The sequence below is a fragment of the Atheta coriaria genome, unplaced genomic scaffold (assembly GCF_025399875.1).
Source record: "Atheta coriaria isolate IRGN ID8LTWV9N9 unplaced genomic scaffold, Caltech_Dcor_3.1 hic_scaffold_3_pilon, whole genome shotgun sequence".
NCBI lineage: Eukaryota > Metazoa > Arthropoda > Insecta > Coleoptera > Staphylinidae > Dalotia > Dalotia coriaria.
The window spans coordinates 10,110,998-10,135,712 of record NW_027045445.1 but is presented as its reverse complement, the minus strand read 5'-3'; the positions used below and the strand labels follow the sequence as shown (position 1 = coordinate 10,135,712).

Sequence of the window (24,715 nt, the reverse complement as noted above, 5' to 3'; positions counted from 1 at the left end):
TCAAGTATACTTTAATGGCTTATTTTACGACGACGTCCATTTTCAATATGTATAATGCTGTATGGTAGGCATGTAATTTTAAATATTCCAAGCATTCAATTGCACTTCATTGTATACTGCACAAATATATCTATTTTACTGCAACAGAAATGTAGGAAAAATGGGCAAACATCTAGGAATAAATAATAATACAGAAAATATCTTTATATATCATGTATATTTATATAAACACATTCACACGTACATATTAGTAGTATTTAAATCGTTCTATACACAGCCGTTTTGATAAGTCGATACTCTAAGTGATTTGGCGAGTGCAATCTTTCGAATATGCATTTTGCTTGCTTTCATCTTCTCTCAATTTAGCATGTTTCAATCGGTTCAATTGCGAAATATCAAAGAGCTGTGTGTGTAGCAGTTGTCAACAGCAGAACATAGTTTCGAGATAATTCACCGTATCGTCCTACAAATCGATTAAATTCAAAACTAAATTCCATTGGCAGAGATGTCCCTCAACTTGATCTTGCTGCATCAATTTGTTTGCTTGCTTGTTTCTTACATACAACTAGACTAACATGTTCAAAAACTCATTCGCGTTCCTTCCCCATTCTCGAACTACCCCGCTAAAGCCATTCTAATATACCATCGTCTAACATTCGTTGTTTCAATTATAATGTACATGCAGAGAACGTGTTTAATATAGAATTTGCCAACTATACATTATCATTATTAGTGTTTAGTGTAAAAAGGCTTTGGAATGAGATCCAGCGGCGCCCGCCCGACCAGTCGCGCCGCCGCCGCCGGAAGCATTCAAGCTGCACTGCCGTTATTATCAAAATTATACTAGAATTTAAAATTACAGTCAAAAAAACGAACGAACGTATACATTTTTCCTTTTCATCACCATTCGGCATAGAATGCTATTCATCGGTTTGTTTGCTGGCTGGTCGGCGCGTGTGTGTATGTGTTTGTTAAGTTAAAAATTCTTTGACATGACTTATCGCTGATTAGATTATGACAAATGGATAAAATTACTGACGTACGCTTACATCTCACATCCCTCGCTTCCAACTCGCAGCTTTCTTTCTGTGTTCTTCATATACTCTTTATTATAATATTATGTAAAACGTATTTTAAAAGTACAACCAATAAAATGCACTTTTCAAGTGTTCAAGAAACGATTATAACTTTTATAATACACTTTTAGATATACAAACTACAGATAGATAGATATGTAAGAACTAATCTACTATTTATATATTTTAGATTCGTCGAGTCTCCGTCCACCTGTCGCTTGCTCCCGTATCGGAATTTTTCGTGTATCATTTTTTTTTGTTCGTCCAATTTTCCCTTTATTATCATTCTCTAGCGCACCACGATGATGTGAAATTTCTAAACTTAATACAAAAATATATAAAATCCGAGACAAACGATCCAAGTAAAAAAGCGTGTTCGTGTATAATTAAGATCATTATCAGTTTGATTACACTTGTGCAGACTGCGCAAACCATAAAAGACGCAAAGCGCGTACGATCGACAATACAGAATTGAAACAATATGCATACTTGTCGTTATCATTATATCAGTAATATTACATTTTTACAAAATTTCCGCTTCATCAAAACTGCGTTTCGTTCAATAGTTTTTAGTTTGTTTTCATTTGTTTAAGTTTCATCGTACAAAAGTTCGAAAATGTATCCAAAACTCGCGGCCACCGTTGCAAATATCCAACGGGTGGACGCGCGAGCAATTCGTTATTCCTTAGGTTGTTGGTTGTCGTGTATATTGTTACGATGACGATTTCTCATTTCTAATGTGTATAGTTTTAATTAGTAATATTAATAATTAGTATTATTAAAAAGACATACAGTATAATGCATATAAAATGCCTTATTTTAGTAAAAGACGAGTATTTTTGCGTTTCTTGTAAAATCCTAGATAAAAACTATCGGGTTGTTGTTCTCGCGTGGACCATCGCAGTGTCGATTATTTTGTGCGCATGATGACAAGTAGATCGCTTCGCGTGTCCGTAGATAATTGGCGAATATCTATGATTTGGTCGGGCCCCAAGTGCGGCTGCAGCTTGACGCTAGTTTGCACTGCCACTGTTTGTTGTCTTTTCATTCTTTTTTGTTCTTTTGTTTGCACGTTTACGACGACCACATGTTGTGTATTCGAAATGAATGTTGATTTTCTTCCGCAATGTAAGCAGTTATAAAAACGTTTTAATTGATCTTTGTAGAATTCGCTCGATCGTCCGCTTATTCCTCGGCCGCCACTGGTGTCGCCTCCTGTAAATAAGATGGCGGCTGTTTAACAAAACCGGGTACGAAATTTCATATTATGTGCATACCACTGGTGTCTCCGCCTTCTTTACTTCGGCGGCGGCTTCTATCCTCTCCTCAGTCTGTTGCTGCTCTTCCGAGATCACATCGGCTGGTTTCTTGACCTGCAAATGTCAAGTTTCATTTAAGTCGCGAGACGACAATCAAATTAATGTGGCGTTAAGTGGTAGGCAAGTCAATTCAATTCAATCGAGTGCATTCGCTTATTAGTAACAAACAAGTCTCGAGTTAGTAGGGATTCATATACATGTTAGAAATCAAGACTCTGAAACAAACAAACAAACAAAACGAACAAGGAGTGTCCAGAGCGTGTTAGCACATTGCCGATTTGCAATCAACCAAAAAACGTGTAAACTGAAATCATATTAAAACCATAAACAACGCCATTCTCTGTTAACGCAAGTACTCTCTTTCCGGATTCTATTCTGGTGCACACGAGTATTCACCTGTTTCAGAGGTTCGTCAACCGCAGGCTGCGTCGTGGCGTCGCCGTTGACGTACTCCTCGACGGGCGAAATATGTCCGTTTGTTTTGCCGTTGGTCATGGCGGGTTCTTTTTCGGGAGATTTCGGCGCAGAGTCTTGCGGAAGCTCGGACGGCGGTTCGGGAAGCGCTTCCGCGAGTGGCACCGGTACAGATTCAAGAGGTGGCAGTGACATGGTTTCGGGCAACGTCTCGGAAACGGGTTCCGGCAGCGAGGGCAATGACTCGGTGGAAATGTCGGGAATGGAATCGGCATTAGCAACTGGTTCGGAGATGGGATCAGGAAGCGACGTGGGTTCGTCCGCGGGCGGCTCTGGAAGCGATTCTTTAGTTTCAGGCGCTGCGGGAGCAGGAACTTCGGTAGGTGGCGTTGCCGCCGGTTGTTCGGGTTCTTTGGGCGTCTCCGGCGCTGGACATTCGGGTTCCTTTACTGGCTCGGGTGTGGGTTCGGGCGCCGGTGCTTCCGGCTCCTTTGGAGTTTCTTCTTGTTTAGGAGGTTCAGGAACTGTTTCAGGAACTACTTCCGGTTCTTTGACCGCCTCCACAACCGGCTCAGGCACAACCTCCGGCTGTGGTTCGGGTTCTTTAGGTGCTTCTGGTTCTTTCACTGCTTCTGGTTCGGGTACTTTAGGCTGTTCTGGCTCTTTGACTGGTTCGGGAGCAATCTCCGCCGCTTCAGGAACGGGGACGGCGTCGGCTTTTGTGGACTCGGCGAATACCGTAATAGGGTTTGGAGGGTTCGAGGACGGCAAAGGCGGAGGGACTTCCTCACTACGCACCTCTTTGGTCGGTTCCTCGACCACGGGCTTAACAGGTTCGGATACCTCGTTGTTGCTGGGAGCAGCAGGGGGATCCGCTACTACAGTGGGGGTTTCCTCAACGACAGGAGTTGGTTGGGGTTCTTCTTTAGGCGCCTCGGCAGCGACAGGTGCAGGCGCTTCGGTCTTTGTGACCTCCTCGGGAACTGCCTCGCCATTTGTCACAGCAGTGGCGGCTTCCTCAGCAGGCTTCTCCTCGATTTTCGCCTCTTCCTTCACATCGACAGGCTTATCCTCAGCTTTCGGGCTTTCAGCAGTGGGTGATGCAGCATTCTGTAACCGACAAACATTCCATTTCAAACCCACGATAACCACTGCTGGAACTGCATGACCAATTGCAAATGATTAATTAAACTCTATTAAGATCCTTAACGTTAGTACATAACTTCAGTCTAGACGTCGACAAACATTCGGATATACCACTGCACGGAACGGATAAAAACATAAAAGCAACAAATAAAAATTGTGGAAAGAAAACAAATCAATCAACAAATCAAGTACCCTCTGTTGCGGCCGCTTCCCGATTAAGTAACACACGATAAATTTGACGCCGCTCGCGATCAACACAGAGGAACACAGAAAAATGATGATGGATGAAGTGACACCGAGCCATTCGGTCGTTTGAGTTACCTGGCTGTCCATTACGATCGAGAGCGAGCCGCCAAAGTGCGCGCGGACTAATCAACGAACAACACGGGAGGGCAAAAACTTCGCTAAAGGCACTTGTGAGCTCGGATGTCTCAACTGCAAGCCGGCGTCTTCGCAGAGCGACTGGGAGCCGCACCGAGATTCCTCGCGTATTTATAGCCGCCGCTCTTGAGTTGGCACACACCGGCCGGCGCGCCGCGCTTACACCCTACACGACTTTGCGGACCGCGAATTCCATCGCCACCGCCGGAATATGTATGCATTGCTATGTCTACGCGCACTCATTCATACGCCATGTGCAGATAAACAATTTTTGCAAATATTTCAGCATAAACAAACTCTGTAGAAACGTGAAACGCCTTCAGAACGAGTTTACAGATATTAGAACGCAATTTGTTCCCAAAACTATATCCCAATTTAGCACAAATTTTGCAATAAAACGCAATAATCTAAGCGTTGGCGGGCTGGCGAGCCGGAAACGTGTGAATGCACACACTACACGATTTTATTTACGCAAATGCGCGTTATTTTTATTACGAGTTTTCAATGACTACATATTTCTGTGCTCTGGCCTTAGAAATGTTTTTCTTGCATATATTTTTAGCATGGATTCACGACCAAAATCCGCATCCATCAACAGCTCCACCGCGCACGTGTAAACGAAAGATAATATTCGATAGATATCGAATTGTACAACACAACAGTGTCAAATATCAACGTGGGAAAACGTAAATTGTTATTGAGCGTGCGACTTCAAGGATGCGAAGCAAAGTACCTACGCCGAAGGAGCAAATATTTATATCAAAAAACAGGTGCGAATCAAACCCATTTAATTTTAGGTTTGATACTGACCTTAAAAACCCACTACAAGTTAAATACTTTTTCTACGAAAATGTAGCAAAAATTTTCTGGCGAATAGCAAATAAAAGTCATGTTTTCGGAACACTCGTTGGAGATAAATCAGACAGCGCAAACACTTGATCACACATGTTCAGGACAAATTCTACGCATTTATCGAAATCGTCGGGAAACGCTGAAAATCCGTGTTTTCATCAAGGTCGATCAACGACGCAATTAATTGGCATGAAATCTCATATTAAAAATAAACACAAAATTAAATTAAATCTAACAAATCTGTCTCTGGAGGATGTGTGCATTTAATCGCGATCGCATGCAATGAGTACAAAAATATCGGTACCAACTCGCCGGACTGGTTCAAGAATGTGCATCGCGAACGACTTCATCCAACTTCACAACGATCGCAATCAATTTCAGCGCGCAAGAGTCACACATACCCAATGTGCGAGTGGGTAACGTTTCCGTTCTAAGAATAAAATTATGCATGTAATTACATCGACGGTCAAATAATTTGTCGCCGAGAATGCACTTCTGTTTACATTGGACAATGGCCCAAAAAACACGCGAATTCTCAAAGTCAAATAACAATCCCTGCTAATTCCGTAGACGCCGGTGACTAACAACTACAAATGCTAAACGGCTAAAGTATTGATAATCCAGTCGTTGCACTTTGACGATTAGAACATGAGCCCGTCAAAGTTCAATAAACCTTTGCCTTACGCACATGTAAATATAACCAACCTGCGAAACCTACGCGCCGCGACCTGGCGATAAAGATTTATTAATGAATATTAAGGTGGCGCGCATGCACCTAATATCGCCTTGTCCAACATGCACCTATTAAATCAATCCATTTTTCCCTTCAGCGAATATTAAAAACGCGAGTCGTGCAGGTCGCGCGGCGTCGTCCCACGTGCCGAAAACGAGTTCCATTCGTCGCTCATCGACGAATGGCGCGCGCGCGCGCGCGCGGCGCAACAAGAAGTTCTAATTAGAATTCGCTTGCGCGTGGTATCGCGCGCGCCGGAGTATGTGTGATAGCGCGCTCGAAAGTCTCGCGGGCCTGCGCCGGGCTATTTATAAACATTCGCCCGCGGAGTGCGTCTAACAGCGCGCAAGCCAACTGCGAGATAATTGCGGTAGGTCGGGGCGGATGACCGCGCGCGCACGGGTGTGGTGCTGAAGCAGCGCTCCTCGCCTACCCACGTCGCGGCATAAATTCAGCGACGGCACGGTGCCGCCCTCGGTAAACGCGAGTGCAGAACTATTATACGCAAAACCTGTATGCATACATACTAGAAACCAGTATTTGACACCGTGTGGCGCACATGTGCGCACTAATCGCAATCTACTTCACAAGATTATTACCTACTTGTACAAGCAGTCAAAACCGATATTATCACAAACAAACAAAAAAATAGTTTTGAAGAGCATTTTACTACGATGAGTCGCTTTCCGATCGCGTGACTCATAAGATGTCTGGCAGACGAGAAGAAATCGTCCGCCCACGCTGTGTCTGTTGTCAGTCCCGACAGCTTCAGAAAAATGTCTTGCGCAAAACCCACGCAGAATGCAGCAAACGCAAATATAGGCAATTCTAATAACACTTAGAAGCAGTAAATTGAAATTTCGAAAGATATACAAGTGTGGTTTGTTGGGAAAATTGCTGAATCGCCATGACAACCGGCTTTATCGATCGCAAATTATTCGCCGACCGCCCCTGGATAATGCTAAAAACTTGGGGCTGACGAGGGTTGAGATTTTCAGCGCATACAAACAAACAAATATCGCCCGATAGATATAAAAGTACAAGCAGTTAACACACAATGTTAACGAGTAGCTAAAATAAACCTGGGCGTCACGTCCGTTGAATTTGTATTATATTTGTACGATGTGGTGATATGGATGCACCCGGTGTCCGAACGACCGGAAGCAGCAGTGCGTTACGCGAGATATTAACATGCAGCGCGCGTGCGTTTGCGATACATTGAAAAATTCAATGCGATTTCAATCATCATATTGAAGAAGCAGCAGAACCAAAAAAAAAAAAAAAACGCGTCCTCCACACACTCACCTCCTCCTCCTCCTTGACGTGTCCGTTCTTGTCGCCGTCCTTGTTCGGCTTGGACTTATCCTTTTTCGAGAACGAGATGGAGCGGAAGGACCACTTCTTCTTCTTCTCCTTCTTTTTCTTTTCCTTCTCGAGCGACTCCTCGATTTTCTCGTCCGTCTTCTCCTCGATCGCCTCCTCGGACTTCTCGGTGCTCTTCTCGATGTTCTTCTCGTTCAGCTCGGAAGTTTCGTTCGTCACGCGCTCGGCTTCCGGCGTTTCGGGCTGCTTGCCCTCGTTGTCGGACGCGTCACCGTTGACCTTCATCGCGTCGCCTTTCTCCTTCTCCTTGTCGTCGCCGTCGGCCTCCTTGTCGGTCTCCTCTTTGTCCTAAAACAACACGACATCAACATTCAGTCAACATATATCTTCATCGCCACACAACTTGACTGTGTGTGTGTTGAACAATCAAACATTTAAATCGAGTATAAAGACGCAGGCGTTACTAATGCGCATTGTTACTTAAATTGATCAATGAAGTTAACAAGAATCAATCGCAGTGAAATACGGGCGGAATTTTTCCCAGAAGAATTACTCACGAATTAAGCTACAAAACACGACGCCTGATAAAGTCATAAAAGTCTGTTAGAAATACCAATCTGAGAAAATATCTAGCGCATAACAATGACAAATATTTAGTTTTCCACCCATCTATCTATATTTACTTATATAGATAGATAATAAATATTTGAAGCTGAATACTTACAGCGTATTCGATTTCCGCATGATTGACAGACCCGTTGGTGGTGACCTTGGCTTCCAGCTTGGCGTCCAAATCGGCAATCTTCTCCACCTTGCCCTCGCCCTCGACCGGCGACTCAGCCTCGCCCTTCTTCGGCGTCGTCGTAATATCCACCGACCGCTTTGACTGCTTTGCGCCCATGCTTATACTCTTCTTTTCAGTCTTGTGTAAAACAATTAGCGAGTAGTAAAATTATCCAATTCGCGCGATGCAGACGGTCCAAAACGTGAGAAACGTGTGTGATAAAATCGCTGAAATCACCAACCAACAAACAAACATAAGTCAACAAATCACCGAGAGAGGAGTATTAAAAAAATATTACAAATATTATATATAACGGCTGGTAATGCAATGATTCACGTGAATACACCCGATAAGAGTGTACACATCTTGCTGACGATGCAAAGTGCGCTTATCGCGAAGGAAACGCGAGCTATTTTTAAAGCGCATTATTAAATGTCCCCATAATGTTGGACAGCGATAATGCGCGCATTGTGCGCGAGTCGTTGATGAGAAAAATTAACATGGGCGGATTTAATCGTGGGTGAAAAAGCGCCACGAATCGTCCACGAATTTATTGTAGCGAAATTATTGCAAAACATAAAAAGTAAACATAAAACACGCCGCGCGGTGATACAATTTGATTTCTTGAAATTGATTATCATTTATTTGCGCTTTTTCAAGCTCTTAATGATTAATTCTAGGCGAAATACCGCGTGTTTCTGTGTTTAGCGTTTACTCATTGCGCGTACCTCACTGGTATTTCACGAATATCAAGCAATTGAGTCATTTGGAATTTCAGCGTCGCCTCTGTCACTTCCGTTCGCTGTTTGCTACATTTAGCCGGTCTTTGTTGGCCCATTCTTATTTATATGGACGCAATGAAATCACATTATATCCCTACCATGCCTGCGGATGTTTCAAACATTGAAAAACTTTTATGCATTGTCTGGCTAGCCATGAAATATGCCAGCAAACTACGTTTCTTTGTTATTTTCAACATATTTTACCTGCACGGCTGACATTTTTTTGACACGGATAAGATTAAAATATGATATAATAACAACAAAATAGAAAGTTTTTCGTGAAATATTTTTTTCTGAGAATTGAAAAATATTTCGAGTACAAAACAGTTGATGACACATTCCCCAGCTGCTTCTCTTAATGACAACGATCGCAATCTCCCATTTAATTAACACGCTGCTTAATTAATATTTGACACGCTAATGGGCATGTCCAACCCAGAGATCTCCAGTGAAGATTCTACCCTTGAACAATATGTTATTGACACATTGTCAAATCAATTAACATTAATTACAATAATGACAGTTAAAATGATTATTCTTATCGTTCTGAGTTTAACTACCATGTTCCACGCTCAAGATCTGCCCCAATGCCACGAAAAACTGCGCACCTCATCCGGTGGCATCATCACCTCGGTAAACTACGACCCCCATTTGCTGGAAGCCCGCACGGATGGCAGCTGCGTCTACAAACTGCTCTCATACAGCAGCTATCTGCAATTCCACGTCGCAAACGTCGAGCGCACACTGCTGGTCAACCACACAGCATGCACAAACGCAGCCGACTGCTGCCATCACCTGCAGCTGGTGGTACGCAGCGAAGAAACCCAGCATATATCCTGCGCCCACAATATCACCACCACCACCTCCACTGCGGGCATAACCATGCGTGGCAGCGTCTTCGAGTTCAAGTATACCTGCAGTGACATCTACCCGTACGCGGTGCGCATTGCCTTCACCACGTCCATGCTCTGCAAGAGCCATCAATATCAATGCGCTGACATGAGCGGATGTTATCAAAAGCACGAGATCTGCGATCACTACGCGCATTGCATCGACGCCAGCGATGAAATCCAATGCGCACGCAGGACTTGCAATAATTATTTCATTCAGGATGATTTTTTCCGATGTAAAAACGGTAAATGCGTCAAACTTTTACTTCTGCGAAATGGTATAGATGACTGTGGGGATAATAGTGATGAAAATGTTCCAATACGAAAAAATGCATACCTTTCAATAACGCTGGTGGCATTACTAATGACATTCTTAGGATTAGTCATGCGTTGGTATATCAACCGACGCGATATGAGACACCTTCTGAATAATCTGCCCGAGTTCCCGCTTCCGCCCTTCGTCGCGCCCGGTGATTACTCCGAGCGAGAATACCGCGGTGGTGATAATACGCAGCGGAATTATCAGGCGGATGTGCGATGTGGCGGGGATATCTACGAGGGATACGAGGAAGGAATGCGGACGCGACCATCGATAGTCGATTCGAAGAGTAAAAGTCAAAAGACTGCCACAAGTGCTGATGATGCGGACGATAATGTGGTCGATAACAACTGTATTGCTTTAAAAAACGAAGAGCCTGAACATAAAGAGTCGATTTTACGTACAAGAGAAAGAGATGGAAGGCATTCCAAGCAAACCAGGCACGATTCATTAACGGACATTGAAGAACTAGAAGATTTGACGACCACAGGTTGTAAAATGAAGGATAACTTTGAAGAAAACAAGATAGAAGAGATAAAACAACGTTCACAAAGTGCAATATATAATAATCCTATTATTTTTGAAAAATCCAGAGCCATCAAAAGTAAAAGTGCTGGAAATATTGAGTATAAAGAAAATTTTCTTGAAGCTTTGCGAGAGATTAACAATTCGTTGAGTTTAACATCAAATTCATGCTCACCGAAACAAATCACCGCGGATGTAATTGTTCATAACATACCAGAAGCGGAATTATCTAGCACCAAAGACCCGAAACTATGAAGATGTATGAAAATGTATGAAAATGCCCCACCTTAACATGAGGAGCTACTCAAAACCCACTTAACTGTAATCTAAACTTTGTTCTCAAACACGTACGACCTCAAAAGCAGAATTGCAACCGAAAAGAAACGCAAAGAATGCAAATAAAAGTTAATTTTAAACACGCGCGCAAGCTTCAAGTTGGTGCAGCACATTCTTACGTTTATATCAACATACAAATTGTCAAAGAAGAAGAAGAAGAAAAAACGAGGGAATCATAATTCTCGATTCTAAACGGTCGAGTACCACTACACGCCGCCGACATAATAACATATGTTAATGCGTACGTTCGTCTTTTTTTCCTTAATGCGTGTTTTAATTTATGTGCTATGTGCAGCGCATAGTCATACACACACATATAAGTCATAGGCTTATGTTTGCATTTGCACAATTGTCGAACGCGGGCAGCTAGAAAAGTGCACAGTCATAAAATGATGAAAGAGAGCCAATCGTCGCACTCTTATCTTGCGAATTGCAAATGGCATTGTACAAACACCATCTGCTCTGCGCGCGGTTTTCTCACGCGAATCTCAAACACACTGTATGACAAGTAAAACAAATAAACAAATGAATTAATTCGTTTAATAACAACACCAAACGATAAATTACAGTAGGAATATAATCGAGTGTTTATGAAATGTGAGTGAAACGAATTACTGATGTAATTACCAGTGAATTATAACTTGCGTTACAATTATTTCATTAACGCAGACGTGTGCATTAATCAAGCTACTCGTAATTGTTGATAATGAAGCGTGAAGCGTTCGAAATTCAACAAACACGTGTAGCGAAACAATTGAGTCATGCATTTACACGGAATACGCAACTAGTACATGAACAATACAATAAAAGAATATAAACATTTTGGAAGTTTTAATAATAAAATAAAATCGACATTTTGTCGTTGTGGACGCTCGAACGGACGACTTAAGTAAGTGCGGTCACATTCAATTGTTTCGCGTCGTTTATCTATCAGTTATAATTACATCGCTGCAATTGTATCACCAAATGTCAACGTTCTGGATGAAATGTGATTATTTAAATACTTGGCATAACATAATCGAGCGTGTAAACAGTTGCTCGAATTGCACGACATGTAATTCCAGTGATATATACACTTGATAGCCATAAGTGCGTAATTAAAGTCTTCGTATCAGTAAAACTACAAACTTCACGGAATGAATAAATATAAATAACATTTTGCGCGTTTGTTTTTCGTTTGCTGTTGTAAATATTGTAGCATGTAAGAATTTGCTTTGATTTGATTGGTTGGCGTTGACATGTGTGCGTAAGCGCAGTAGCGAAGATGTTGCGCTCGCAGCCAATTGGGGTTACAAGGTCGACATTGTAGATATGACACTTGCCAGCCCTGCATTGCAAGCTGCAGACACAACGCCAACACCAAATGCAGCAGTGTTTAAGTCAAATCAACTCGTATTGACTTAAACATGCAGGCAGCAAGGCGAAACAAGCATCATCTTTGGTCTGATTGATCTAATTTATCATGTATCGAAGGTTGATGCTTGATTCAATTCGCGCATGCAAGAAAAAACATGGATAGGGTTACCATGCGGTCTTACACTTTGTAAACATCGGCGAACGCAGGTAGAAACCGCTGGGGCTTCGTCTATTTTTTCGAATTATGACTTAATTAATTAGCGATAACCTGTTTTTCTTGAGAAAAACAACGAAAAACAAACGAGAGTGGCGGCCATTTGTTATTTTCGGTTTTCGCGTTTACGTTGGAAATTTGCAAGCGTGAAAACAATGACATCTGCGTGTTTGGTTGCGTTGGGCTTTTAAAGAGTGTCGGTGTTGTATCATGTGGGTATCAGAGGCACTTAATGCCCAGCCAACAACCAACACCCTTCCGTGTGACAGCTGGGTGCACACACGCGCGGCGTGCGATGCGCGACCAAGGCGAGACATGTCCGTGTGCGCATGAAGGGCACCCGGGGAGCCACAACCACCCGACAGCGGCTAGCGACGGGGCACATTGCGTGCATGCACGATGCGAATCGCCGCCCGCCCCGATATTGCGACTTTCGCACCGTAGGGCACTGCTCATCCATGCAAGACGGACTTTTGTCGCGAAGAACTTATCAACTTCTACGTTCAACATTCACACGAACATGATAACTTAAAAACCAGAAAACTCTTAAATTCAATTGTATCTAATACGATTTAGTCTTTCCAATGGAAAAGTACAAAACAAGGGCGAAACCGATTGGATTGCTGCGCTCCGTGCACCAACCGTCTTTCATTTGTCGTTTTTTTTTTTTTGTTTTAAATCGCAGATATCTTTCACGGCGCTCGCTAATCGCATGCCGCTGCGTTTGCGGCGGATGGAGATTTGTTTTCGGCGCCCGGTTTAATTCATGAAAATGCGTACGGCACTCACCTTTGGCGAACGTAATCCGGGTAAAAAGTTGGCTCTGCTTAAAAACGAACGGCACTTACACAGAAATCGGGCTAGGAACACACAAAGCCGGTCGCACCGCACTAGGAGGAACGCTCGGCTGCGTCGGAGTGCTGTGCGCGCATATAAACGCGCACGCAAGTTTGAAAGATGGCGGCCGAGTCCCCACCAGATGCACGCGAGCGATTGGTGCGTTCAAACCGGCGACGCTGCAGTGGTGCCAACAGTGGCTTGGAAAATGCACCAGCGGCGCGCCGCCCGGGCCACAGGGCACCAACAGGGTGTGGTGTCACGTGGTTGCGGCTGATTCACCGGATTCACCCACGGTAACTGCGAAAATCCAGGGGGTGGTTGAATCCTGCTAGCGGTGATCGGCCACGTTGTTGAGTAAGGACTAATCGCGATGTGAGTTGCATACGTATTGTCGTTTTAGGCAAAAACAGTATTTCATTACAACTCACGTACGCAAAATAAAACTTTTAGGCTTATTTTTCTCTTTGACAAACGATAAATAATAAAATAAATGTTATAACTCGGTATTTTTGTTTTTATCCTGAGAGGAACAACGTGCGATAATTTTGAGGTTAGTTCAATATCACCGGTAACCAAATTTAAACAAAATGGCCTCTGCTTCTGCGCATTAGTGCACAAAGTCTCTTTTTGCTATTTTTATACAACAAATCAACTTTCTTTAACTATATTACTTTCTTTTCTTTAACTATGTTTACTAAATTTAAAGCACTAAATAACAAAACACTATTATTTAATGATTGTACTATTTGCAACGATAATAAAATTCGTTTACGTATCCAAATGACCCCAAAAATGCTAATTTATGCAATAAGTACAAGCTCAATAGCAGGCATAGGCAGTAAATAAAGAAAATTGTAGTGTCACTCTGTAAACTACGTTTTTTTTTTGTATGCGTGTGTTTGTAGAGGGTGGCGACGCGAGATTAGGGGGCGCCGAAATAAATTGATGATTCATTGCCCCACTACAATTATCCGTATGCAGCTAGTTTACAAGAACCTCAAGGGTCACAAGCAGCGAACAGTAGCCCGCCTCTTCAAAAATCAATAAAGTCAAACGCATTACAGCTTAAAGTGCATTTTTAAACCGAAATAAATTGAAATTGATAGCTGCCGAAAAATGTAAGGTTATGTAAGGTCACAAATTGTTGAATTCAAGAATTTTAATATAACAGTTATATAAGTATCTAAATTGCGTGCAATTATTAAGTTTGGAATTATATTGCTCAATATAAAATTCGTTCTTTGAACATGAAATTGCATTGCTGATTGCTCAATTGACTAGTACTAGTATTGACGATTAGATTGCTATCCCGGCGATCAGTGGCAACATTGCTTATCAATAACTTACATATGCGTACGAACGCGTCGTAGAAATTACGAACGAATTATCACTTGATTACATACTTCTAGATTGTGAATTTGGTGCATTATAAACATGTTGATTGTCGTACTCATAAAACAATGAGTACATATGCATGCTTTGAAGCGTACAGCATCTACTCTCTTATCTAAATCGGTTCATCGATTTGGAAGCATCGTGATTATTCATGATTCATCAATATAGTTACTAGATGTGTGATGCTGCGGCGTAAAGCGTATAGCAATAGCATAAATTTATCAAATCTCCGTGTAGAATGTGGGCCGTTCAATGCCCAAGGAGCGGAATAACAATGGAATGAAGTAAACGATGTGTAGCCCGACAATGGCGCAGGAAATAAATTTGCAGCTCAATTCCACGAAGGTTTTATGCTTGTTATCCAGGGAATTCTCGCTGTTTTTAATATTATCCGGATTTTGACCCAGTAATGCGCATAGCCAGTTGTATGAGACGCGTTTGCATGTTGTTAGAACCAGTGCGATGATCGCCAGACCCAAGATCATTCGCATTATTATACACAGACACATGTATTGTGATGGCCAGTAGATTTCGTAAGGTGGAGATAATTCAGCGACGGACATGTTACCGGTTTGATAATTCAACCATGCGCCGATGTGTAAACCCACTGTAACGGAGATAATCATTGTTGTATCACCCCTAAAATGACAAATAATGAAAGTTAGGTTGAATTCAAAATATTTTCAGGTTATGTATGTATGTACCTAGTAGGCGTCCATTTTTCACTATTGGGATAGTAAACTATCATAAGAATCGACGACATCAGTATCAAAATCGGCGACATCGGATTTGTAAGGAAGTAATTGTCTAAGTAATTAACGCATGGCACCAATGGGAACATAAGTATAATGGCTAGTGCAAGTCCTGCCAGAATATCCTGTAAACCAATCAAAATTTTAAGAATTTTTCTAATAATGTGATTAATTTTTATTCTTACCAGCACAGTGTGCATCCCCAAATAAACTCGACTAACACAAATCAATAAACACCATAGCACCGCGAATGTGAGCCCGATCTCCGTGGTGTATTTGTACCTGTTCAATGTGAACAACAAGACGGAGAAGGGAATTGACACGCCGACCATCGCATGAGTTGAGGGCATGCCATATTCGAGCGCCCATTTCTGCTGGACTCGAACCGCCGGATATCCGGGCCTGGGCCATCTTACTATGTCTTTGATTCCTTGACCTTAAAACATAATTTATATAAGACAATAATCTTAGTCTAGAGTAGATAACATCAATGTTGAGTAGGGTAATTGTTTGATTATCTTTGAATGGAAATATTTGTGTAGTACTACTTCATTCATACAATAAATGTAATTTTTATCAACAAAATAATATTATGAGACATTTATGAGTATCACTGTTTAAGATCGGGTTACGAGGCACAGCAACGCCACTCAAAAATATTGCTTTTTGGTTTTGCATTTCGAAAGCAATGCAATTATTTATAATTCACTAGCTTTTGCCCGCGACTTCGTCCCGGTAGTGTTTAATAAAAATGTAATTTGTTTTTACTCTCTTGTTCTCGACATAGTATGTGTTAACTCTATCAATAAGATTCGCTATTTTATTTTAAAGAAATTAATTATATAAAGAATTGCTATTAATGCGCATCAGCGCGCCATCTCGGATTCAACTATTTAACTATAACTATAATTGAAACTCAATGCCAAATTATATCCTATAGAAAAGAGCTGTTTTTAGGGTTTTCCCGGCAATGATTCAGATTTTTCTCGCCGTAAAAACCATCTTTGCACTTTAACGAACATTTTAAAAACAGAATTGGCCAAATTGATCTAGGCGTTGTTGAGCTATGCGCTTACTAACAGATTTTGCAATTCATTTTTATATTATAGATTATGTGCATTTGATGAAGAATTAATTTCTCTTTAATTTAATATGCATATCAATGCTGTGCATTTTGTATATTCTTAGATATTTCAGGTTAATTGAAAACAATTATGAAATTTATTCAAAATCTATCAAATAAAACCATTTTGGTTAAGTTTAAGTTATAAAATAGAAATAAATGATTAATATATTATTAATTTGATACTAACCTGTGTACATAACAATTGCCCAAGCAAGAACAACCCTCCTCCCAACATATCCATCAATATTCCAAAACCAGAATGGAATAAACATGGAATAAAACAATTCATCGCCCAACTCAGTCCCAAACAGGAAGAAATAATGTAAGAACTTTGAGGCTATCGTAAAACTCTCTTTGTCTGTCTTCTCTATGCTGGCTTGTTTTGTTGAATCCACTCGCTTGATGCCAAAAAATGTTTGTACTTTATACACCAACTCAGGGCTCTTTAAGTACTCAATAGTTTCCATTCTAAAAACATTCAAATTAGTATAAGTTTAAGTTGTGTCATATGACCTCATGTATTAATTAATGTCTACTTACTTGAGGGTTAAGAATTGTAATTAAATTGTAATGTAATATCACAGTCAGCTGTAATTCTGAATGTTTCACGAGTTTGAGCCTGGACTGCAGCCTTCACGCACACCGCTTCGCATTAATAAGTGTGTTAATTAATTGTTTAAATGGTCGACATGAGGGCGACCCGTGCATACCTTTGAATCAATGCAAAGTTCGAGGGTTTCAGTGCGTTTCAATGCGTAATTCCGAATGTCTAACCCAACCGAACCCAACCATAGCACGCGATACGTACGTGCCACACGACGGACCAGGCCAAACTGTTTCCAATTCACAGCCGCATGAATTCACAATTCCGATTCCGATATCAATGTGCGTCGAATCTCGATGTGCGCTGCGGCGGTGGTATTCGCGTCTATTCGCGATATCGCGGTCGTTAGACTCGTCGTGTGCGCAGTCTTTGTACACTTCGTATCTCCGGTTTGTGTGTTTTCGTGTGACGAAACGTCGTAAACTGTGAAAACCGTAGACTTGGAATCGTAATAGATTACGTGCGCAGCTTTATCACTTGCTTTATTATTTAAAACTTGGGATGTGCACGTGCGCACTGCACACGGTTCTCAATTATATTATCAAATGGCAGGTGTAAATTGATGTGTTTTCAGACACAATGGATTGAGAATTCGAATTGCGTCGTCAAGTCAACATTTATAATCATATTTATGTGTCTATGTGATTGCAATTTGTTTTTATTATATTCAAATTGATTTTATTATGTTTTAATTACAAGAATTCGCAGTTTTTTTATAGTTTGTGTAATATTGTACGACTTATTGCGATGTTTATTGGGTCGTCTATATTGAGAAACTAAATAAGAAGCAAAATAACTTCTTTAGGAGCTTTAGTTTCCAAGTTGTATTGATTTTTACTTCCTTTTCGAGTGAGATTTCGGAGTTGCGACGAATCTGGAGCAAAACAAGATGGCGACACGCGCGAATAAATTATTATCTGATAGTTTCATTGTTATTATATATTTTAATGCGCAAAAGCAAATAATCCTATAAATAATCCCCACCTCCTGAGTTTAAATGTAAACAAATTGATTGCGCGCAGGTAGAGCAAAAGTTTCGTGGGTTTTTACTAAGATAACTCATATTATCAAAACCACTTACATTATTTACTATTTTCTGAACAAACTAATAAAAAATCATTAATATCGTCATTCAGAGATACTATCTTTCTTTTTTCTCACGTGTAAGTCAAAATGAATCATAAAATAATTAAGTCAACTACATAATTTTTACTACTTCATAATGTACATAACTTTATACCCAACAAATCCATTTATTATGCATTTATTATTTATTTAACTACATCTACGTTTTCTTTTTCACGTTCCTTCCACTTCTCCTTTAATTCGCCAAGTTTTCGACGACGTCTATCCATTTCATTACTCTTCTTACCATTAATTTTGTCCATTTGTGCTTGGACACTGTCTTCTTTATTTATTAGGTTATCTAATTTTGTAATCAAAATATTCCTTGCGAGTTTCCTATTTTGATCCAATGAACGACTCTGGTGGCTTTTGACAACAATTCCAGTGGGTAGATGTTTGAGGACAACACAATTTGATGTTTTGTTTGTGGCTTGTCCTCCTGGGCCAGCTCCTCTTACATGTTGCTCATCTAGTTCTGATTCTCTTAATATGGGTACTTTGGAGTAGTCTATATTGGTGTGTTTATAACATATGTAGGTGTTGTTGATGAAAATATTAATGTGTTTTACAATTTGATGGTTTCTAATTACAGTTGTGTTCAACATTTTGTATTGTTTAAGTTACAGAACTGAATGTCTTTCAAGAAGAGCTAAACCTTTCTAAAAATAAGACAAAATAGTAAATAATCATGATAGAATTGAACATTGTAGTGTTGCAACAACTTACATTATAATAATGATTGATATCTCCTGGATTATCCAGGTTTTTGTTAAGTTTAAACTCTGATTTGATTTTTTTATAAAAGTATGCTTTATCTGTGTACTGGACTTGCTGACTGTAGCGAAGGAGACTTTTATAAAGCGATAGCACTTGACGACTTGCAAGTACGCACATTTTGCAAGTTTTGAAGAGTTTTAAAGAGACCAACAGCCTCGTATTTAGTTTTTATCAGCTGTTCACTATTGTTGCACACAATTTCTGTGTAGTTTGAGTTCATAACCTTAAAAATACGCAATAAAAGCGTTAAAATCAAGTTGACAAGGCACTAAACTCAAAAACAGCATATTAAAGAGTAAAATGTTTGATCAAAGTGCTGAACTTGAAGAAAATCGTCGTCTTGATAAATTACTTGATGTCCTAGCGAGTCAAAACAGTGATGACGACGATGATTCTGATGATGATTCAAGTGATTCTGATTCAGATGTGAGTATTTTCAATATTTTCTTTTAAAACCATATAAACAACAAGAGATTTATCTTTATTCTAACACATTTCATCAAATAATAGTTATTAATTAATAATGTGACAATTAAAAAGTGATATTAATGTATTTCTTCTTAGATACAGTCAAATGATGGAGATTCAAGTACATCCAAAGCAGCATTCTCAGTTTTGCCAATTCAACCATCGCAAATCGCACGTGTGGATATTTCTCACATCGCTACATTATCAAACCTATTCCAACATATATCATTTGAAGAATTTGACCTGATAACAGACTGTAAAGACCCTGAGTTAAAAGAACTCATGGTGCTCAATCGCGCTAAACATGTGCAGATAAAAGCGCTCATCACAAAATACACTGAAATGCTTGCTGACTGTGAAGACAGTTTACGTTTTCATGAGCACAATATACAAAAAATTGAACCGCTCATCAGAGGAAACCTCAGACTGAACCGATGTGGTTTCCCGTATTTTAACTACAATCAATTTCGGCCACCAAACAACCCGGATTATTTCCGAAAGAAACAGGCGAATATTGTCAACTTGAACTACGTAGTTCGACGGCAGAAGGCTTCAGTGAGAAAAACCACACGTCTAAGAACATGCGTGCTTTTTCATTATGTGATGCAACACGAAAACCGCGATGTGTTGGGCGATATTTCCGATGAAAATGCCATGGTTAATATTAGTAAAGTTAAACCACCGGCATTATATGATGATACTCACATAAATTGGCATACGATTGCTGAAAATGATTTCGGTGGTGAGTATTTGCATGATGTACATTTGGTTGCATACTAACTTAACCTCTTCTAACCATAATAATTGTATTATATTACGTTTAGATCCGGAATTAGCTGATTGTTTGAGGGGATTGTGGAATAACTACGTCCATCCGAGTTTGAATACTTCGAAATTCACACAAGAGGAAACTGATAAAATGATAGCATACATCAAAGATAATCCAGGGGCATATTGGATGGATGTTGCGAATATGTTACAAACAAATCGTAGTGAACATCAGGTTTGTTCACATTATCATTATTTCACCAATGTGGATCATACAAATACTGTTGTACCCGATGATGAAGTTGATTTAAATCAATGTCAACGGATCGGGTGGAAGCCATCTTGGTTTGCATTCAATCGTGCTCTTCGTCGTGAGCGATATCTAAAAGATATAGTAGATTGCAAAGCAGGCGCTTTTTCTATGCAAGAAGACTACAAAATCCTATCATTGATAAAGAAATACGGCGTTGATTTTCATAAAATAAGTGAATGCATGCCTCACAGATCAAAAGCGCAGATTTCTCAACGGTATAAGAATAATCTCCAACTTTTTGACCACCGTTTCGGCAATTACAAGCTCCATGACGACGAAACTATCTTAGAACATGTTAAAAAACACGGTGAAGCAAATTGGATGATTTTAGCGGAGAAATTGCATCGGAACCCGGGGCAAGTGAGGCATAGATATAAAAGACTCCGGAAGTACATGGACGAAAATGGCAGAGTTGATTTACAATCAATTCCACGGCGAATTGGTTATGGCGAACGAGCTAAACGCCTACAGATAAAAATCATGCACGCGAATAGCTTGGACGAATCAGAGATTGATGCACTAGCGATGATGCCAGTTCGAAAAGTTCGCATGCATTCGGATATTGATAATTTAATCGTGCAGTTTTTTTCACCTACTGCGCAATTGAAGAAAGTGAAACAAGTGAAAACTATCGACGAAGATAGATTGGATCATTGCGCAGACAGTGTGCGCATAATATTGAATATTTTCCAGGCAACTTTAAATATTCCAGAGGATTTAACTGAATTTCCTGAATTGGATAAAGTTGATATGGAAATATTGGATGAATTAAGAAATGAAACTTTTCAACAATCAGATAATATAGTAATACCACCGAATGTCAGCTCAACTCAAGCATTGAGATATTTCCTGATGCAGAGTTTTTGTGGTGGTAGTGAAATACAATCGGAAATTGGTGAAATCACACCAGAAATGCAAAAGTTTAAGGATAGATTTAAAGCATTCTTCAAGATACCTTCGTTGATGTCGATTGTAGAGCCGCCCGATGCTATCAGAGAGTGGATATCCGCTGCCAAAGCATATACGAAGCCAAAGGAAGCACCGCCGAAGCGCACACGTGGTAGACCAAAGAAGGACTTGACGAGGATTCATCGAATGCTTGAAGCTAAAGCTAGAAAAGCAGAAAAAGCAAAAGGAGTTAGAAAATCACCGAAAGATGTGCAAGTAAAGGCGAAAAGTCCAAAAAGGAAACCGAAATCTCCTAAAAAAACAATAAAATCCCCTAGGAAAACAAGAAAATCTCCTGTGAAACAAATAAAATCACCTAAAACACGAACAAAAGTTGTTAAACATGAAGATAAACCAACAACTTCAAAACAATTGAATAACAACGCTAACAATAAACTTCAACAAGGTTTGGCGTTTACATTCGACGGTAGTAAATTAATACCTGATGATAAACCTATTATAACTCCTGCTCCTCAAGTTGCACCGAAAGTAATGATACTGAAAAAACTTGATAAAGCAACCATTGAAAGATTGAAACAAAAGAATCTCCTCAAATCGGCAAAACCAATAAATGTGATAGAAAAAGATGTTGAACTGGTGCTTTCGACTGCGAATGACAAGAAACGTCCGTGTGATGCATCACCAGAAGAATCAGTCGTTAAAAAACTTAAAATTACCGAAGTGGTTTCCCAGGCACAAAATGGCGACTGTAAATAATTATAAAAATTTATATTATCTTGTTATAAACATGTTCATTGCATCTGGGACATCTTTTTGAGTTCCGGAGCCACTTGGAAATTACATCCGGTTGAAGAGAGAACGTCTTCGACGTTTACGCCTTCGGCAAGTTCGATTAATGTTAATCCATCTTCAGGATGAACATTAAACACGCACTGTAAGAAGATATTTTTCTTAATAAGAATCTATTTTTGATTAAAATATTATTATGTTTACCTTTTCTGTGATAATCATGTCAACGCATCCTTTTCCAGTGATTGGCAGCGTGCAATTCTCGATAATTTTCGGACTTCCATCCTTGGCGTTGTGTTCCATGCATACAACGACTTTCGTTCCGGGTGCAGCGACTAAATCCATCGCACCACCCATGCCTTTCACCATTTTACCCTTAAAATCATAGAAATTATGTTTTAACAATCAAATGTCTATTAATTGATAATTTCTTACCGGAATCATCCAATTGGCTAGGTCGCCATATTGCGACACTTCCATAGCGCCCAAAATGGTCAAATCAATATGGCCGCTTTAAAAAATAACATTTTTCAGTATAAAAATTTTAAAATTTGTAATTTTAAGACATACCCACGAATCATAGCAAAACTATCATCACTGCCGAAATAGGAAGCACCTGGCAGAACAGTAACAGTTTCCTTTCCAGCGTTAATCAAATCAGGATCGACTTTATCTTGCGTAGGGAATGGTCCCAATCCAAGAATACCATTCTCAGATTGCAGGAAGACTTCTACATTAGGCGGAATGTAATTGGATGCTAGCATTGGCATACCAATACCTAAATTTGCATACATTCCATCTTTGAATTCCATGGCGGCACGACGTGCTATTCTTTCACGCATTAATGCAGCTGGAGAACTCTTGGCAAGAGATTTCGGACCGCCTTCTTTCGTTACTGTCACTTTCTATATAATTAGAGCATTTTTATATGAATATTAATTATAAATTAGGTTATGTTATAGTTTCTAACCTCAATTCTCTTTTCGTAACATGGCCCCTTAATAATCCTATGAACGAAAATACCTGGCAAGTGAATCTCGTCAGGTTTCAAATCTCCCACTTCGACGATTTCTTCAACTTCTGCGATTGTGATGTTTGCTGCACGCGCCATTGCCGGATTGAAATTTCTAGCTGATTTACTAATAATAAATAAATTTACAAATCCAGTTAATTATAAATTATTAAAAAAAAAACTTGATATGTAAATGTAACTTACTTGAACACAACATTGCCGGCTTTGTCGGCCTTGAGACCTTTGATCAACGCATAATCTCCTGTGATTGCAGTCTCCATGATGTAATTTTTACCGCCGAAGAGACGCGCTTCCTTTTGTTCGCTCGACATAACAACGTTTCCCTTGGTGTCGTATTTGATTGGTGCACCACCTTCATGTACCAGTGTACCATAGGCAGTCGGAGTGAAAAAGGCTGGGATGCCTGCACCACCAGCTCGTATTCTTTCCGCTAACGTACCCTAGATATCATAGCACAACATAACCTTTAATATATTAATCTAACCTATGTTTTATGCTGCTTACTTGTGGCGTTAGTTCAACTTCTAATTCTCCGCACAAATATTGTCGCTCGAATTCAGCGTTTTCACCGACGTATGACGAAATCATCCGCTTTATCTTTTTCTGGTTTAATAACAAACCCAAACCAAATTTATCTACCCCAGCATTATTTGATACCATTGTGTAATTACCAGCTTCATGTTTTAATAGAGCAGCAATTAGGTTTTCAGGGATTCCACACAAACCAAATCCTAGAAATTATTTTATGATTTTATTGCATTGTCATCAAAATAAAAGACATTTACCTCCAACAAGAATGGTTGTATCACTCTTGATATCACAGACTGCTTCCTCAGCACTGGCATAAACTTTCTTCGAGGTTTTAGTTGCATAGTTACATGAACTGATCTACAAGTTTAATATTTCAACAATAAATAAATAAATTAAAGATTGATTGTTTCTTAATTGTTTGTAAATCAATAGTTTTTTACCTTATAAAGAGCTCCCAACAACCGTACGTTCGGTCTTTTGTTTAAAATCTGTTTGATTAACATTTTTATCAACTAATTCGTTTCTAACCTATTTTTCTACTTATTTACGCAATTAAAGTGTTTTAGCAAAAACTTAGTAACCGATTAACAGCAGAAATGATTCGAATGTATGTTTTCTTCAAAGCTCGCAGTAAGTATGATATAATAACTTGTTTCAATTTATTTAAATTGCGATAAACTGCGCACCAACACCACAGCAAGGACAACACATTCTACATTTGCATACTCGAACCGGGCGACTAAAAAAAGCATTACGTATGTACTATAACGGTAGTATATAGGCGCATATGCAATAAAATGTTATGTTCTGATCTTTGCTCCCTTCTTTAATGTCA

At 39.9% G+C, this 24,715-nt stretch overlaps 6 protein-coding genes across 7 annotated transcripts; 1 reads left to right on the top strand and 5 right to left on the bottom strand.

Moving 5' to 3' along the window:
* Positions 1–198: 198 nt before the first annotated feature.
* On the bottom strand, positions 199–13,393 carry LOC135803906 (cell surface glycoprotein 1-like). The gene is made up of 6 exons (XM_065317640.1): positions 13,240–13,393; positions 7,969–8,255; positions 7,227–7,592; positions 2,792–3,919; positions 2,354–2,449; positions 199–2,291 (listed from the first exon to the last, which is right to left on the bottom strand). The coding sequence occupies exons 2-6, from the start codon at positions 8,143–8,145 to the stop codon at positions 2,262–2,264; spliced, it is 1,797 nt and encodes a 598-aa protein (XP_065173712.1). The 5' UTR covers positions 8,146–8,255; positions 13,240–13,393; the 3' UTR covers positions 199–2,261.
* Positions 13,394–14,431: 1,038 nt separating this feature from the next.
* Positions 14,432–17,664, bottom strand: LOC135803909 (sphingosine-1-phosphate phosphatase 2-like). 2 transcript variants are annotated; one of them, XM_065317642.1, is made up of 6 exons: positions 17,274–17,664; positions 17,104–17,208; positions 16,751–17,031; positions 15,623–15,873; positions 15,390–15,562; positions 14,432–15,324 (listed from the first exon to the last, which is right to left on the bottom strand). In XM_065317642.1, the coding sequence occupies exons 3-6, from the start codon at positions 17,028–17,030 to the stop codon at positions 14,907–14,909; spliced, it is 1,122 nt and encodes a 373-aa protein (XP_065173714.1). In that variant the 5' UTR covers position 17,031; positions 17,104–17,208; positions 17,274–17,664; the 3' UTR covers positions 14,432–14,906. The 2 variants fall into 2 exon arrangements, with proteins under 2 accessions (XP_065173714.1, XP_065173715.1); XM_065317643.1 differs by having other exon boundaries at positions 17,104–17,194.
* Positions 17,665–18,356: 692 nt separating this feature from the next.
* On the bottom strand, positions 18,357–18,897 carry LOC135803910 (mitochondrial translation release factor in rescue). Its single transcript, XM_065317645.1, has one exon. It carries the CDS (start codon positions 18,895–18,897, stop codon positions 18,439–18,441), a length of 459 nt encoding a protein of 152 aa, XP_065173717.1. The 3' UTR covers positions 18,357–18,438.
* Positions 18,812–19,186, bottom strand: LOC135803912 (mitochondrial ribosome and complex I assembly factor AltMIEF1). Its single transcript, XM_065317647.1, has 2 exons — positions 19,019–19,186; positions 18,812–18,951 (listed from the first exon to the last, which is right to left on the bottom strand). Exons 1-2 carry the CDS (start codon positions 19,184–19,186, stop codon positions 18,913–18,915), a joined length of 207 nt encoding a protein of 68 aa, XP_065173719.1. The 3' UTR covers positions 18,812–18,912.
* Positions 19,187–19,358: 172 nt separating this feature from the next.
* Positions 19,359–22,505, top strand: LOC135803905 (uncharacterized). Its single transcript, XM_065317639.1, has 3 exons — positions 19,359–19,495; positions 19,634–20,279; positions 20,362–22,505. Exons 1-3 carry the CDS (start codon positions 19,370–19,372, stop codon positions 22,281–22,283), a joined length of 2,694 nt encoding a protein of 897 aa, XP_065173711.1. The 5' UTR covers positions 19,359–19,369; the 3' UTR covers positions 22,284–22,505.
* Positions 22,281–24,662, bottom strand: SCOT (Succinyl-CoA:3-ketoacid CoA transferase). Its single transcript, XM_065317641.1, has 9 exons — positions 24,321–24,662; positions 24,135–24,237; positions 23,854–24,080; positions 23,533–23,789; positions 23,287–23,455; positions 22,887–23,221; positions 22,752–22,827; positions 22,521–22,691; positions 22,281–22,459 (listed from the first exon to the last, which is right to left on the bottom strand). Exons 1-9 carry the CDS (start codon positions 24,381–24,383, stop codon positions 22,319–22,321), a joined length of 1,542 nt encoding a protein of 513 aa, XP_065173713.1. The 5' UTR covers positions 24,384–24,662; the 3' UTR covers positions 22,281–22,318.
* Between the last annotated feature and the right edge of the window lie 53 nt (positions 24,663–24,715).

What these genes read in the sequence shown, in the direction of transcription:
- LOC135803909 (XM_065317642.1), bottom strand. Translation starts at nt 17,030, where the DNA reads ATGGAAACTATTGAGTACTTAAAGAGCCCTGAGTTGGTGTATAAAGTA. An exon ending in TGGGGATGCACACTGTGCTG is followed by an intron (nt 15,563 to 15,622) that starts GTAAGAATAAAA and finishes ATTGGTTTACAG; the next exon opens with GATATTCTGGCAGGACTTGC. An exon ending in GAAAAATGGACGCCTACTAG is followed by an intron (nt 15,325 to 15,389) that starts GTACATACATAC and finishes TTGTCATTTTAG; the next exon opens with GGGTGATACAACAATGATTA.
- LOC135803912 (XM_065317647.1), bottom strand. Translation starts at nt 19,186, where the DNA reads ATGTGCGTACTTGCAAGTCGTCAAGTGCTATCGCTTTATAAAAGTCTC. An exon ending in ATATCAATCATTATTATAAT is followed by an intron (nt 18,952 to 19,018) that starts GTAAGTTGTTGC and finishes TCTTATTTTTAG; the next exon opens with AAAGGTTTAGCTCTTCTTGA.
- LOC135803906 (XM_065317640.1), bottom strand. Translation starts at nt 8,145, where the DNA reads ATGGGCGCAAAGCAGTCAAAGCGGTCGGTGGATATTACGACGACGCCG. An exon ending in ATGCGGAAATCGAATACGCT is followed by an intron (nt 7,593 to 7,968) that starts GTAAGTATTCAG and finishes GTGTTGTTTTAG; the next exon opens with GACAAAGAGGAGACCGACAA. An exon ending in TTGACGAACCTCTGAAACAG is followed by an intron (nt 2,450 to 2,791) that starts GTGAATACTCGT and finishes TGACATTTGCAG; the next exon opens with GTCAAGAAACCAGCCGATGT.
- LOC135803905 (XM_065317639.1), top strand. Translation starts at nt 19,370, where the DNA reads ATGTTTGATCAAAGTGCTGAACTTGAAGAAAATCGTCGTCTTGATAAA. An exon ending in CAAGTGATTCTGATTCAGAT is followed by an intron (nt 19,496 to 19,633) that starts GTGAGTATTTTC and finishes ATTTCTTCTTAG; the next exon opens with ATACAGTCAAATGATGGAGA. An exon ending in TGCTGAAAATGATTTCGGTG is followed by an intron (nt 20,280 to 20,361) that starts GTGAGTATTTGC and finishes TATTACGTTTAG; the next exon opens with ATCCGGAATTAGCTGATTGT.
- SCOT (XM_065317641.1), bottom strand. Translation starts at nt 24,383, where the DNA reads ATGTTAATCAAACAGATTTTAAACAAAAGACCGAACGTACGGTTGTTG. An exon ending in GTTACGAAAAGAGAATTGAG is followed by an intron (nt 23,222 to 23,286) that starts GTTAGAAACTAT and finishes CTAATTATATAG; the next exon opens with AAAGTGACAGTAACGAAAGA. An exon ending in AGTTTTGCTATGATTCGTGG is followed by an intron (nt 22,828 to 22,886) that starts GTATGTCTTAAA and finishes TATTTTTTAAAG; the next exon opens with CGGCCATATTGATTTGACCA.
- LOC135803910 (XM_065317645.1), bottom strand. Translation starts at nt 18,897, where the DNA reads ATGTTGAACACAACTGTAATTAGAAACCATCAAATTGTAAAACACATT.